Below are 14839 nucleotides of genomic sequence, written 5' to 3'. Positions count from 1 at the left end.
TAGAAGCTTAAATGAAATCTTTTTTTTTTACAAATCTTACTTGCAAGACATCTGTAAAGTTTTATATTTCATCTTCTTCATCTTCATTGCTTTCCATTGCTCTTATTCCTTGTGCATTTGATGTCATAGACTCTCCTACAAATTGTTATTTTTTCTTTATTGTATCAATAATAACTTAATGAAATTCATGCTTTGTAATTCTTAGAATTTCACCAATTGTGATTTCAACCTTTTCACTTAAAATCTGCTCCTCCAATACCTTCTTCAAATCTATAGGAGCTTCAATATCTGATTGTAAATTATAAGTAGGAGCCTTTATTTATTTTTTTCAATTTTCCTTTCTTTTGTGGAAATGTTCTCTGTTATCCTTTCATGTATAGGATTCTTTTTTTGTTGTGCTTTTTCTCTTCTTGTAGTTCTTTTTGAAGGCCCTTCATTATTTTCATTTGTCTTTCATTTTTCTTCTACTAATGCTTCATATTGACTCCTTGCAATATGAGCATGCACAAATAATCTATCTACTGGATCATCCCACCCAATAATTTGTCAAATGTTATTACCAACACGTTGTCATAATACGTGAAGTCTTGCTTGAGAATGCTCTGGGCATGTGGCTGTGGAAGGTAGAATGGAAATTATAACAACAAAATCTTAACTATAATAAAATACTAACTAAATTCTAATTAGATCATAATAGTGCTAAGCAAGCTTTAATCAAATTCAAAGAAACTTCAAAGAAATTTTAAAGAAACAATAAAAAATCTTCAAGAAATATAAGAATGATTACAAATATCACTTAAATACATCTCAATTCAATCTTAATTTAATTCTAGTTAAAATCCTATTGGACTTCATTCAAACTTCAAGCCAAAACTAATTTAATATTAAACCCTTAAAAAATCCTAATAAAATCCTAAATCCTAAATCAAACCCTAAATTCTAAACCAAATCCTAAATCCTAAATCAAACCTTAATCAAATCCTAAACCAAATTCTATCCAAATCCTAAATAAAATCCTAACCAAATCCTAAATCCTAAACCAAATCCTAAACAAATCTTAAATCAAATCCTAAACCAAATCCTAAATCTTAAATGAAATCCTAACCAAACTCTAAATCTTAAACTAAACTTTAACCAAATTCTAAATCCTAAACCAAACTCCAACCAAATCCTAAACCAAATCCTAAATGAAACCCTAATCGAAATCTAAACCCTAAATCAAATCCTAAACCAAATCCTAAACCAAATCCTAAACCAAATCCTAAACCAAATTCTAACCAAATCCTAAACCAAATCCTAAAGCCTAAATCAAACCCTAATCAAATCCTAAAATAAATCCTAGATGAAATCCTAACCAAACTCTAAATCCTAAATCAAACCCTAAACCCTAAATCCTAAACCCTAAATCAAATCCTAGTAATTTCTACAACAAATTTATATCTCAATTAGTAATGAATAAACCATCTATCTTAATTCAAAATTTGCATGATTTTTAACAATTAAGTTTATATAAAGTACAAAAAAAATTAAAAAAGATCGAAATTACCAAATAGACGTTAACTTCAAAAACATGCTTGGATATTGGCTAGCCTCCTTCTCCGACCTTGATACCAATCTCCCAGAGCCAATATCTCTTTTTTTCACTATTTGATTGATTTTAAAATTCTCATACATATAGGAAAATAAGCCTAATATCCTGTCACATAACTTTTACTTCAATTCAATAAGTAGATTGTAAGAAATCTTAAAAATCCTCACTGGACCTGAAATTCTACTTTCTTAGATCTTGACCAACTTAAACCTCAATAATCCTCAATTCAACCATTAGATCAAGCTAAGATTCACAATACATATTAAGCACAACTATGACCATTAATTCACAAAATTTCATCTATAGATCAATTACAAAACTCTTGAAATCACTAGAAACGTCAATACTATTTTATTTCACAAAATCCAAGTCATCCAAAAACAATCTTGACTTTGTAAAGCTCTTATAAAGTCATAACAACTCTTAATTGTCCAAAACCAATGCTCATAGAAACCTTATTCAATTTGCTATCAAATTCCACTCTTTGATTTGTAAAAGAACTCTAGAGTCATCATCGAGACTTGGTTTTGTGTCTCAGGGTCTGATTTCGACCCTGGTTCATAATCGACCCTCTCTGGATATCAATACCTAGTTTTTCTAAGTAAATTTTGCTAGAATTTACTCTTAACTTCCTTGTAAAGATGACTATATTATTTATTTTTCTAATATATTTTATTTTGCCTTATTTATGGTACTACAAAGTAAATAGAGGTCACCATTCTAAAAAGGCAACATTGGTACCTTTTAGTTTTACTACCTTTTTTACTATTAACTATATTTCTAAGATAATTTGCTCTAATACTTTGAACTAAGATCTCTTACATTATAATAATTTCCACACTCTTTCACCTATTAGTCATGTTACATCACGACACCGTTTGTATATTATGTAGATGATGATGCCCTTAAATACATGATTAATAAGCCTCAATTGAATGGACGCATTGCTCAATGGGTCTTATTCCTACAAGAGTTTAATTTTATGATTGTCATAAAACTTGAGAAGAAACATACAAATACTGATCATTTATCTTGATTGTCTAATATTCTCGACAACGAACCTGTCTCTAATGCTCTTTTCGACCCCAAATTATTTGTAGTGGATGTAATTTCTCCTGAGTATAGTGAAATCATTTTATTTTTGACCTTCCACACCTTTCCGCTAACTTTCATCAACAAGCTTAAGAAACAACTCATTCTGAAGAGTGTCCCATATATGATGATTTGCAATGCTTTATATAAATAAAGCAAAGATGGCATTTTAAGACAATGTATCTTTCCAAGTGAAGTACAATCGATACAAGAGGGTTGCCATTTAGATAGTTGTGGTGGTCATTTTGTGGAAGATAGTACTGCTCACAAGGCTTTAATCGTCGAATATTGGTGGCCCACAATGTTTTCTAATGCGCACCAATTTATTTGTCGTTGTGATTCCTATCAACAAATTGGTAAACCCACAGGCACTTTAGCAATGCCGTTAGTATCAATCTTGGCACATGCACCATTTAAAAAATGGAGTATTGATTTTGTTGGTCCCATCACACCAACATCAAAGCTTGGCCAGAAGTGGTATATTTTAGTTGCCATAGACTATGTAACAAAATGGACAAAGGCTATTGCTTCTCGCAATGATAATGCCAGTACGGTGGCCACTTTTCTATATGAGAATATTATAACTCAATTTGGATATCCAAAGGAATTGGTTAGCGATTACGCCACTCATTTCATAAATACTACCATAGCAGCCTTGACGAACACATATAAGATCAAGTATCAAAAAACCACTCGATATCATCTTCACGCTAATGGACAAATGGAAAAGATCAATGAAATTTTGTACAAGGTCTTGACTAAGATAATTTTGGGAACGAGTATCGATTAAGAGATCAAACTCTTTACGGCTTTGTAGGCATATTGTACTACATGTAAAGTAACTACCAACTCTACTCTGTTCCAACTAGTTTACAGGCAAGAAGCAATTTTATCCATCAAATTGGAGGTTCAAAGTTTATTGATTGCCTTGGATGAACGATTCAATGACAAAATATCATTACACTCTCGGTTGGCAAAATTAAAAGAATTGGATGAAATACAAGCTATAGCTCTTTTCAACATGGAAGCAACTCAAAAACGGAAGAAGAGTTATTATGATAGTAAACTGTGTCCGAAGAGTTTTATGCCCAATGATTTGGTATTGTTGTATAATAGCCGGTTTAATCATTTTTCGGACAAATTTCAAGTTTGTTGGCATGGGCCATATCACGTAGTTGAAGGTTTTTCCAATGGGTCTGTTCAATTGAAGGATTTTATGGGCCATCGATTCAGCACCCGTATTAATGAGAATCGATTATGATTATATAATATATAAAATCTGGGACGGATTTTTATTTTTTTAGAGGAGCTGACTTTGAATGGACTCAAGATAGACCTAATTATAATATAAGTGCATTAGGGTGTAGAGGCGACTGAAAGGATAGTTAGTAATTACTAATGTGTCAGATAAGAGAGAGGTGAGAAATGGACAATATGAGTAACATGTTGTCATTATCACCAAGTAGTAAGAAAATAGGAGTGGGGCACCAGTTAGAAGTGATTTTGTGGTGTCATTTTAGATTGTTTTTTTTGAGATTGCCATTTCTTGTATTCCTTGCATATTCAAGAGTAGTAGTTCCAGTTAAAAGCTTGACAGAGGGAGGGTCATGGCAATTGAAAGTGCAATGTGAGCTACAAACAAAGAGGACAGTGGCGAAAATGTGAGAGCTCAACGCGCATCAAAAACACCTTCTATGATAACTGTTACCAATATAGAATCGATAGAAGGATTAGAGGAGGAGGAAGATTTATAATTCGAACCAAAATCGATTGAATCAATAACAAATAATCCGGCAATTGATCAATTGGATGCGGCAATTGATCAATACTTTATTAATTATTGAGTTATACAATGGTGAATTGAAAGAGAATAATTGGAAATATTTGTAAAGAATGGATATGAATGGAAGGATTATAATACATTGAATATTGGAAATTGAGAGTGATTCATCAGAAGGAGTCTGTAGAATCTGGAATTTTGTGAAGAAGTATGTTGAGAAGGACAGTTAGTGGTAAAGGATTCCAGTGTTTGGATTATGGAATGATTATGTATTGTTTTTTAGGATAGTACGGGATTACACGTTGTTGTTATTAGTGATGGCGGAGTACTATTAGGAAGTGGAAAACATTGTGGTGTTCTTTGGTGTTTTCAGTGGTTTGGCATATAGTTAATTGTGTGATCCTAACAAGTAGAACTCATGTGCTTAGTCTTTCTTTGTGTTAGAATCTCCCTCTATAGGTTTATTTTGAAAAGAATTTATAGAATAAGTAAAACAATAATTACAATAATCCTATAGCAAATAAATTTGACAAATTCCTTATCTGAGCTACATACAATAATAAAGGTACAACTAGGTTCAAAACAAAAGAATTTTTTTACTATGAATTCAAGAACATCAAAGATCTATACAGATGTCTATTGTAAAGAATAATTTTAATTCTACATTAGCAACAAAATATAATTACTTTTTCATATTATTGAGACTAGCTACATTTGTGAAAAATTAGATTATCTTAGGCTTGAATCATTTCATATTTGAGAGCAAATCAATCTAGTTGCTTATTAATTATATCAACAAGAATCTATGATGATCAATTATATATTCCACGTATCTCTTCTTGAGCCATATAAGATAGTGAATATCTCAAAAAATAAATAAATGCCACCTCCTCCTATAAAAATAGATAATAATCAAGAATTTGAGGTAGAAGGAATTTTAGACTCAAGGCAGTGCCAAAATAGGTTGGAATATCTTATTTATTAGTACAAATATAATATAAATAAATACACATAGAAGCTAGCTAAGAATCTAATATATGCAAGAAAGAAAGTTGATATTTTTCATTCATAATATCCATCAAAATTAAGATGAAGAATATAAAATCTTTGCTATAAAAGAAATATAGTTCATAAAAGATTATATTTTGTTTTCTATTTGATTATAATTTATGTATATTTGTGGTACTAAAGAAATAGAGAATTAACAATCAATAGATTTAACTCAAAGATTATTATTTGTTGACTTACCAAATGAGATATTATGATTGTTACAACCTTCAAGACAATATAATCAAGATGAAGACTTTCAAGAATGATAAGTTCTTCCTAAAATAGATGGCAAGATATAATATTGTCATATAATAATATGACTATATGGTAAAAAATTAAAAAAATAGAATTTGAAATTAGATGGTAAAAAATTAGATTTAAAAAAAAAAAATTAGATAGTAAAAAAAAAAAAAAAAAAAAAAAAAAAAAAAAAAATGTAGATATTAGACTTGATTTAGGTGAAATTAAATAAATTTAGGTAAAATTTAGAAGCAATTCAATAGTTCAAGAAAGAGATATTGGCACTAGAAGTTCAACATTTAGATTAGAGTAGGAAGCTAGCCAACATCTAAGCAAAATCTAGGATTGATCTTTTATTTGATAAATTTAATCTTCTTCAAATTTTGTGTCCTTAATTTGATTTATTTTTCTTCTACCTTCCACAACCAGATGATTGGTGCATTCTCAAGTAAGGCTTCACGTTTTACAACAATGTATTAGATATCACAACCTAAGAAGAGATTCTCAATGTTTATTAATTTTATTAGAGGTAGGAATGACTCCTGATGGTCTTACAAATATTTTATTTAAAAGAAGTTACGAACACCTCAACAACAACCAAATAATAGGATAATCTTTTTACTACGGAATATGACATTATCGATGAGTGAGAGGACCTATCAACCACCTTTAAAAAGAATAAATATCAAAGTATGTGGCAAATATAATTTGCCATATTTTAGACTTCATCAACATATGATGACCACTCCTCATGGAACTTGTTTCTAGAAAGAGAGATAATATCATAGACATATATATTTACTTACATAAGAAATATATGTAGATTTGATATTATCTTATGGCATAGGCTCTTAGAAGATTCAAAGACACATATTTGAATTTATATATGTTTATGATTGATTGATAGATTAGAAATTTGGTCAACAAGTTAACCAAGTATCACATGTGTAGATAGCTTATAGTACAAGCTAACAATGTGGCAAACATTTAAAAAACTTGTCTTGCAAGTTAAGACATGTGTCTTGCAAATTAAACATGTATTTGAAGTCTTACAAGATGTTGCCATGTAGCTCTTAGTTGGATAGTATATGTGGAAAAAAGAATGAAGTCTTCTTCATTCTTATTAACAACTTTTTAGTCTTTAGTCTTGTTTCAAAACTTTTTAGTCTTCTTGCCTTTGGCAATAACCATTTTAGTTTAATATTATACCATCTTTGAGTGATTCTATAATCTTTTAAAGTGATACAAGAATGTATTGATCTTATAGTTCTTTGAGACTAATGTCCTTGACATTTAAATGTATCAAAAGTTATATTTCAATAGCAAAATATTCATATACATAGTAATAATAGTATGAAACAATGGTTTTTTAGGTATCATCTTACTGTTGTATCTTAGCCTCTTCAGTCATTAGATTTGAATACTAAAGAAAATCTTTGGTCCATTTTAAAAAAGAAATTAAATCAATATGATACACCTCTAAAAGGAATACTTGAATTATGATATTGTATAGAAGATACCTTCTCTTTTATTATTGTTGATGATTACAAGAGACTTTTAGAAACAATGTCCATACAATTAGCAATTGTATTGAAAGCCAAAAGAAAATAAACAAAGTAATGAAGAATTTCCATGTTGGACCTTTAAAATTATCCCAACATGGAGAGTAATTGTAGTATATTTTTTCTTTTTATTAAGTGCTTAAATTTTGTTGGAATTTTTGTAAAAAACTAATACATTGTATGTATTATTTTAATACATCTACTACATTCTATTCTATGAATTTTTCTTACTTACATTATTTTTTAAATGTATCTAGTATAAACATTGAAATAGTTTTGAAGGTCACTATATATTAAAATGAAGTTGGTAATGAAATATGCAGAGAGTGATTGCTAATCTTTGAGTAATAGTGTTGCTTAAAAAGAATTTGTAGATTCAATAATTGTTCTTTTTTTGATAAATTAATTAGAATTTTTTTATATTTAGAAATTATAAATTTCTACAAACAAAAATAGAATTTGATTTGCTATTGAAGAAGTAATAGACATATACCATTTATTTATTTTTTAATGTCATTAAGGATTTTTTTTTTTTTTTTTTTGTATTGTATAATTTAGTTTAGTTTTTTTTTTTAATTTATTTTTTTATTTGTAAATAGGTTTTTTTGAGATATTACTAAGTAGGTTTCTATCAATATCTATCAAAAACTCATTTACAAATTTGGATAATAGGCTTTTGTAAAAAAAATCTTTTTGATATATAAGTGATTGTATTTATAAAGTATTTCTAAGATCTAACCTTTTATTTTTGTAAATAAATGTTGATTGAAAGTTGTTTATAATTTATATTTTCTAAGTATTTATCCATGTACATATTCTTTGCAAAAAAAAAATTCTAGCAATTTAATATTACATGTTCCTACACAATATTGTAATTATTTGAAAGTTGCTAATAGGTTATAAGATACACATAATATAAACTTGTTTGGTAGATTTATTATACTTTTTATGTTAAATTTATTAGAAAACTTTTGATGATGAATTCTTTTTTGAAAAGATTTAATTCTTTTTTTTTAAATATGAAATTTAGTATTAAATAAGTAGTATAAATGTTTATTATATGTAACCCTTTTTCTACTATGCACCACATAAATTGCTCACTGGAATAAGAAGTCTACAGAAAGTCTCTTCAACCTGGCTGAGAACGAGTGGACCCTTAGAATGCTACATAATTTTGAGCTTCGTTTCAGTGCAATGACTTATCTGCTAAGGTCACGTGCACAAAAGATAATTGATCTGATTATGCACCAAGATGAACTTGAATGGTACAGCACTTGCCTGTTGGAACAGGACCTGGTGACTGTAAAGGTCAAATCACTTAACATTACCCATTCATTGGAAGCGTGAAGTACTCGTCAAACTAGTTATTGAACTAGTAGTTATCCAACTTATTAATGTGGCGAGAAAACTAAACATTCGTAGTTGATAACACAATGAGACCCCGCTGAGCGTAGAGTTAGCCGCTACCATTTCCAATACAAATTTCAAGAAATTCAGTTAGGGGAGTTTGAAGCTGAACCATATCAGCGTACGGAAATACAATTACGAACAGGTAAATAAAGCATTGGCTAATCACACTATTAGTTTTACCTTGTACTGTTCACTACAAAATCCTTAGATACACTGCAAAACTCCCCGCCAGTCAGTTTAATTTGATGGAAACATCTAATCAAGATCAATGACGAACTTACATCCAATATACACGAAATACTTCGGACCAGTCTACTTAGATGTGTCAAATCATATAGCAGCTCTGAAAGCACCACCTGCAGCTTCTCGCTTAAGTTGCGCTGCTTTACCGGAGCCTCTGAAGTAATCATACACTTCCTGGGAGACAGAAAACCACACATTTTCATTGGCTACACTGGAAACATAATTTTTAAAGTTACACCACTTCAACTTTTGAAACGAGAAAAAGCAAATCTCAAGCCATTCATGCTCTACAAAGAAGCTCATGAGTCATATGACAGTTCCCCTTCCGAAAAGGGGGATGGACTGAAAACGTAACATACCACATAATATCGTACACACAAACTGTCAGATATGACACTAATTAAGCGTCACATGGAAAGATCATGGGCTTTTCTTAAAATGTAGGAAGTATAGAGATAAATTACCTTAATAACCCAGATACTCAACAACAACTCAAGTGAGAAAAAGACGCAACCCAACACATAAAAAATCTGCGCAGAAAAATCGTGCAGTCAAGTTTCTGAATACTAGCATACAACTATTTACAGATTGTTCAAGATCATTTCAAATTGAAGGATCGCTATTAGAGCATCAAGTTCAAATTGAAGGGCAAACTCACAGCAACTAGAACGTTATCTCCAAATAAGCCGATGGCAGGCCACAGTCCCCTGTATTCATAAAGCCCAACTCATGCACTTGAGTAAAAATCTACGCTAACCTGACCTTCTCAAAGAAAAATATTTACAATTCCACCTGGTCATACAAATAAAAAGAAAATCTTTTTAAACGGATCCACGGAAACTCACGCAAGAGATTTTCCCTTAAAGAAAATTGGTGGAGCAACTGCAGCCAATCCAACGAAACCAATATGGAGCTATACAAAGTCAACACAATCACATGTTTAGAGCACTCATGATCAAAACTACATTCAAGCTAGAAAAAAAAAAAAAAAAAAAAAAAAAAAAAAATGCATAATTTCCGAAGACTCCCACACAAAATAATAAATAACAAAAAATTGAAAAATTAACATGCAACTTCGTTGCTCTAGGTAGGAGCACATAGTAATAGATAAAAATTGATCCACTTGATACATAGTATAGCTGGTCCTGTTCAAATATGCCCCTAAATAAAAAAAATAAAAAAAAAACCCTTACTCAGCAATTAATCGAAAACACTTACACAATAGAAGAGGAAGAACCAACCGAACTTCAGGGCACTGTCAGACCTGCCAGAGTATACTATCCATTAGAAATCAACTCTCGTGATGGATAGACCCCAACTGTGTAAAAATTATAATCAGACATAGTAATTGTGCATTATGAATCTTCACAACAATTTCAGATGAGATTCCTGAAGTCACGTATTGCTCACCTCATCGCACGATAAAGTGGCCTATACCACAAGAAGTAAGAACCAGGATAGCCAGCTAACACGAAGATTATACCCATAAGCCATATTAACACGTCTGCCAACACCAGAATATATCAGCTACAGACTTATCAAGCACGTCAAGTAGTATCACACACACATACACGTACGACAAGCATAAGACAAATATAAAGAGAAGATTTAAAAGCAAAGTTAACTCACCACCAGGTCCAGCAATCCAAGCTACTGTTGTGCAGATGAAGTTCCACAATAGGCAAAATAAAATTCCTAATGCAGTGACAAAAGCATGTCAATGGGAAGCGAAATGGGTTCATTTGGTAGCTTCATTTCAAATTAAATACATAAAAGGAATCCTATGATCTACGACCGTGCTCAAACTCATGTTTAAATCGTTATCAAATCTTCCCGAGATGAACCAGTTACAAATTTAAATCAAATTAAATCGATAGCAGGAAGATCCTTAGCAAGGAAAAACCAGGAACTGTTGCCTATCTGTACTGCGCCAAAGCTCCATACCTAACCAGCTCCAATAAGCGTGGTACTGTAGTTGCTGAGTATGTGCTGGTATGTCATTAGCAATGTCGTGATGAAGAATTGGAACAAACGGTGGCCAATTTTTGTCCTCAATGAGAATACCAGCTGACCAAAGCCCACCAAAAAGAAACAATCAATACCATCCTGCTTGATGTAGGGAACCATCCACATTAGACAGTGGCATGTCAAAATGCAGGTCCAAATTTAACATCAATTCTATTCAAGAACCCACATATAACAGAAGTTCATAACACGCAAAACTTTTTCAGCTCGCTATAAGATACATTCTGGTCATGCTACTGAAAATGGTGAACCAAAGTAGTATGGACAAGTCACTACCAACCTTTTGCTGCAGCTTCCTCTCTGCGTTTTAGCTCCTACGCAAGAGCAAAACCTCCGATTAGTAACTAAAAACCCCTGGCCAGTGCAACATTCTTCATAAAACTAACACAAACGAAATGAAAAAAATCAACATCTAAATCATTTACTGGACCCTACGATTCTTTTACAACTGTTGGGGGGTCAAGGTATTAAAAATATTTAATTCTTTTGAGGTGACTTTGGATAAATAAACTTGAACTAGGAGGCACCACACAAAAGTGCACATGTAACTAGCCTCCCTAACAGAACTATCACTGTCCATTTCGCACCTTCTCTCTTTTCTTTAGTTCTTCCTCCTTGGCCCTCAACTCTCTCTCCTTCTGCTTCAACTCCTGTCAAGAAGAAGGAAAACATCTGTTTCATTAGAACCATGTAAGATCATCCCTATACTGGAATAAAAAGTACTCTAGAAGTGTGAGGAAGCAACTAATTCTCAGTAAACTATCAGAAGGAGCATTAAATCAAGAAAATAATGTCGAGAATCACATGGTCAAACGTACTTTCGAACCACCAAGGGGTATATCTACTGTTGCTTCATTTGAAGCTACTGAGCCGGAAAAAATTGGCTCATGCGGAAGTGGTGACATTGTGGTAACCTGTGGCACATTCTGGACATGATACGGACCCAAATTAGCAAAGTACTTTCGCCAGAACATTACAACCTCGAGCCCACATTTGTCAGCGAAAAAAGACTCGTATTCAATGCTGAGCCGTTTATTATTGAAGATAGACAACTTCCAGCTTAACGATGACAATAATCTGAAGTAGAAAATGAATAAAGGTTCCGCACTGAAGCACGTCCTTGCAAAGGTTCTAATTAGGACAGAAGTCTTAATTAGTTATCCAGAGTTGAAAGCTGCCTCTCACTCTCACTGCAAAAAGTTTGGCTTAAGATTTCTAACAGTTTTTTATCAACAGACTTCATACACGCAGTGCATGATAATATTAAAAACAATCGAGAATCCTACTGTACAACAGATAAAAAAAATTATGTCATCATAAATACCAATCTAGGACGAGGGGCCGAACTGCCCCAAAACACGTGACCAAGAAATCAAGATGCTGTAGAAAACAATAAAAACTACTAAATACTGCAAAATTAATTACCTTGTCGAAAAAGCCCCCGCCATAAGATGATTTCCCGGCCTGAGCTCGCACCACTGGATCCTGCACAATGCCCACAAAGTTCAATCACATCTGCTCCCACCATATTCGCCACGACACTCTCAGTATCAACGCAAGTGTGGCTTAACAACTTCTTGATGTCAAGAACAATGTTGGCTGAACCTGCTGGCTCAACCAAAGGTTAACCTAATCCCCCAGAGAATTCATACATTAAAGAGTGGCTTACCGCGTTGCTAACTTCTTGGAAGATCTCAGAAAATTAGTGTCGAAGCATAAGGAAATCCAGTTCTGAAGCGGATTTTCTGAACCATCACAAACAACCATGTGCACAAAGAAAAGGTCCAAAGCCACAGACACACATACCAAGCTGCGTTTTACTTACAGAGAAGGGATTCACTTCGTCTTCGTCGAACGGATTACTATCATACCGTCCCGCCATCTCCACTCAGCAGCGATTTTTGGATGCAAAAAAATTGTCGCCACCAATTCACTCCGCAACGCCACACAATGCTCTCCCACTCTCCTACCCCTGCAAGTCCCGCAAGAAAAATGACTGGAAAACCTGCGCCAATATCCGTTTACAGCTGGTAAACCCACGATACACACAACACAAAAATCAAAAACCCTTTCAAAATTCCCACGCGCGACCACCCCCATCCGATCCAGCGAAATCACGACCTCACCAAATGCACCAAGGAAAAAGGGTCTAGTGTCTATTCCCAGGTAAAAATACGGGTATAAAAATTTCCCAAGGTATCCAAAAAAATTGCTGATCGAGAGAGCTTACACAGAGAAGTGCAGACGAAAACGCAGACGTAGACGCAGACGCAGAAAATACAAACGAAAACTGGAAGCCAAAACAAATGAGCGTTGCTGATCCCGCGCAGACTGTGCATTGAGCTCGCCGAGGGGCCCTGGAAACATACCGACCTACGTGTAACCTTTGGATGCACATCTCCGTTCTCATCCATCTACTGCAGTTCATCATATTGCGATTCTATTCATCTGTTGTTACCGTAGCAACCGCGAAAGTCTATCCATCCCTACGCGTTCACGCCGCCCGTTCCCCACGTCTGTTTCCACTCCAAATGCCTCGTGATCCCCGCGGGGTCGAATCCCTGCTCACACCTTGCGTTGCGTAATGACAATATGCAACCTTTTCCAGTAATGCCGCGTGGGTGCCCTTCTGTAATGAACCAAACTGGTTATAAAAATGCACTCCTAGAAGTGATAGGTTTTTACTCGTCTAATTTTTTTTTTATACTTTAAAAAAATTTACACTTTATTAGAATTCATAAATTAGTTGCATGGAATTGTTTATCAACACAGGGATAATGTTTTTTCAAGTAACCACTTTACCATGCCAAAACATTTTAATTTAGAAATGATTAGAAACATTTGAACATTGATTTTGATATGTATAATCAATTATAAAATGGTGAAGATGTGTAGATGTTTCAATGCAATGGTTTGACCAAGTAATCTTAGTAGTTTCAACTATGATGTAAGAAAGTATAAGTTTAAATATCATTACTATCCTGGATTATCGCATAAGTATGAAGGTAATATTCTCTCTTCACCCCAAATTACAAAATGGTCTCAATCAAGAGATTGTAATTAGTGGTGTAAAGTAGAAGAAGCAAAAAGAAGAAGAAAAAAATAAATAAAAAATAAAAAATACAACAACAACAACAACAACAACACAAAACAAGTGGAATAAGCACAATCAACAATTGCACTTACAAAATTAGTTACAATGTTTCACTAGATTTTTATCTAGTAAAAAAATAAAAATAAAAATAAAAAATAAAAATAAAAAATAAAAAATATATATATTTTTAAGTAGCTAATTTTTATCTTTCCAATGATATAAAAAAAAACATGTAAATCCATGTTATTATAAGTAAGTTATGATAGTTTAAAGATAGATAATAAAAAATTAAAAAATTAAAAAAATTATTTTCACATCAAAGATAACTTTCTTACGTGATTAAGAGTTTGAGCTTTATCAAGGCTCACAAGTAGTGCATATGAGTGTCCTAGAGAGGCCACAAGGCATCAAATATATCTTCTTACCTACATCTAAGGTGCTACAATCTATATAAAAATTGTGCACCTTCCTACAAAAACTAGAGTAGATGCTAGTCCTCCTATTATCTATTAGTAAACTAATGATTTTTACATTTTTAAACTCACCATGGTATTTAAAAACAATCAATTAGTTTAAGAACCTTGTAGAACCTTCAAATCTTTCTTTATTTCTTTAAAATGGCTCAAAAGGTGGTAAAACTTATTTTCACCATATTCTTGAAAATTACTCTAAAAATTCATAAATAATTATAAATAAATTATAAAAGTTCTCATATTACTTTTATGATACTGATATCAATTTAAAGCTGAATT

At 32.4% G+C, this 14839-nt stretch overlaps 1 protein-coding gene across 3 annotated transcripts; it reads right to left on the bottom strand.

Annotated features, from left to right (window-relative positions):
* Nucleotides 1–8760: 8760 nt before the first annotated feature.
* LOC112277118 (secretory carrier-associated membrane protein 2) lies at nt 8761–13358 on the bottom strand. 3 transcript variants are annotated; one of them, XM_024509115.3, is made up of 14 exons: nt 13224–13358; nt 12819–13020; nt 12419–12478; nt 11812–11919; nt 11581–11643; nt 11274–11307; nt 10913–11035; nt 10598–10663; nt 10379–10472; nt 10187–10232; nt 9814–9881; nt 9627–9675; nt 9433–9498; nt 8761–9142 (listed from the first exon to the last, which is right to left on the bottom strand). In XM_024509115.3, exons 2-14 carry the CDS (start codon nt 12873–12875, stop codon nt 9056–9058), a joined length of 921 nt encoding a protein of 306 aa, XP_024364883.1. In that variant the 5' UTR covers nt 12876–13020; nt 13224–13358; the 3' UTR covers nt 8761–9055. The 3 variants fall into 3 exon arrangements, with proteins under 3 accessions (XP_024364883.1, XP_024364882.1, XP_024364884.1); XM_024509114.3 differs by having other exon boundaries at nt 12819–12998; XM_024509116.3 differs by having other exon boundaries at nt 12819–12965; nt 13224–13350.
* Nucleotides 13359–14839: the final 1481 nt, after the last annotated feature.

Source organism: Physcomitrium patens, chromosome 25 (genome assembly GCF_059467195.1).
Source record: "Physcomitrium patens ecotype Gransden chromosome 25, ASM5946719v1, whole genome shotgun sequence".
Lineage (NCBI taxonomy): Eukaryota > Viridiplantae > Streptophyta > Bryopsida > Funariales > Funariaceae > Physcomitrium > Physcomitrium patens.
The sequence above is the reverse complement of the archived record's forward strand: the minus strand, read 5'-3'. Positions and strand labels throughout refer to the sequence as shown.

Coding starts and splice junctions, on each gene's coding strand:
- LOC112277118 (XM_024509115.3), bottom strand. CDS start 12,875: ATGGCGGGACGGTATGATAGTAATCCGTTCGACGAAGACGAAGTGAAT. Junction 9,882..10,186: donor GGTTCTTCCTCTTCTATTGT/GTAAGTGTTTTC, acceptor GACTTTGTATAG/CTCCATATTGGTTTCGTTGG. Junction 9,499..9,626: donor GAGATAACGTTCTAGTTGCT/GTGAGTTTGCCC, acceptor TTTTCTGCGCAG/ATTTTTTATGTGTTGGGTTG.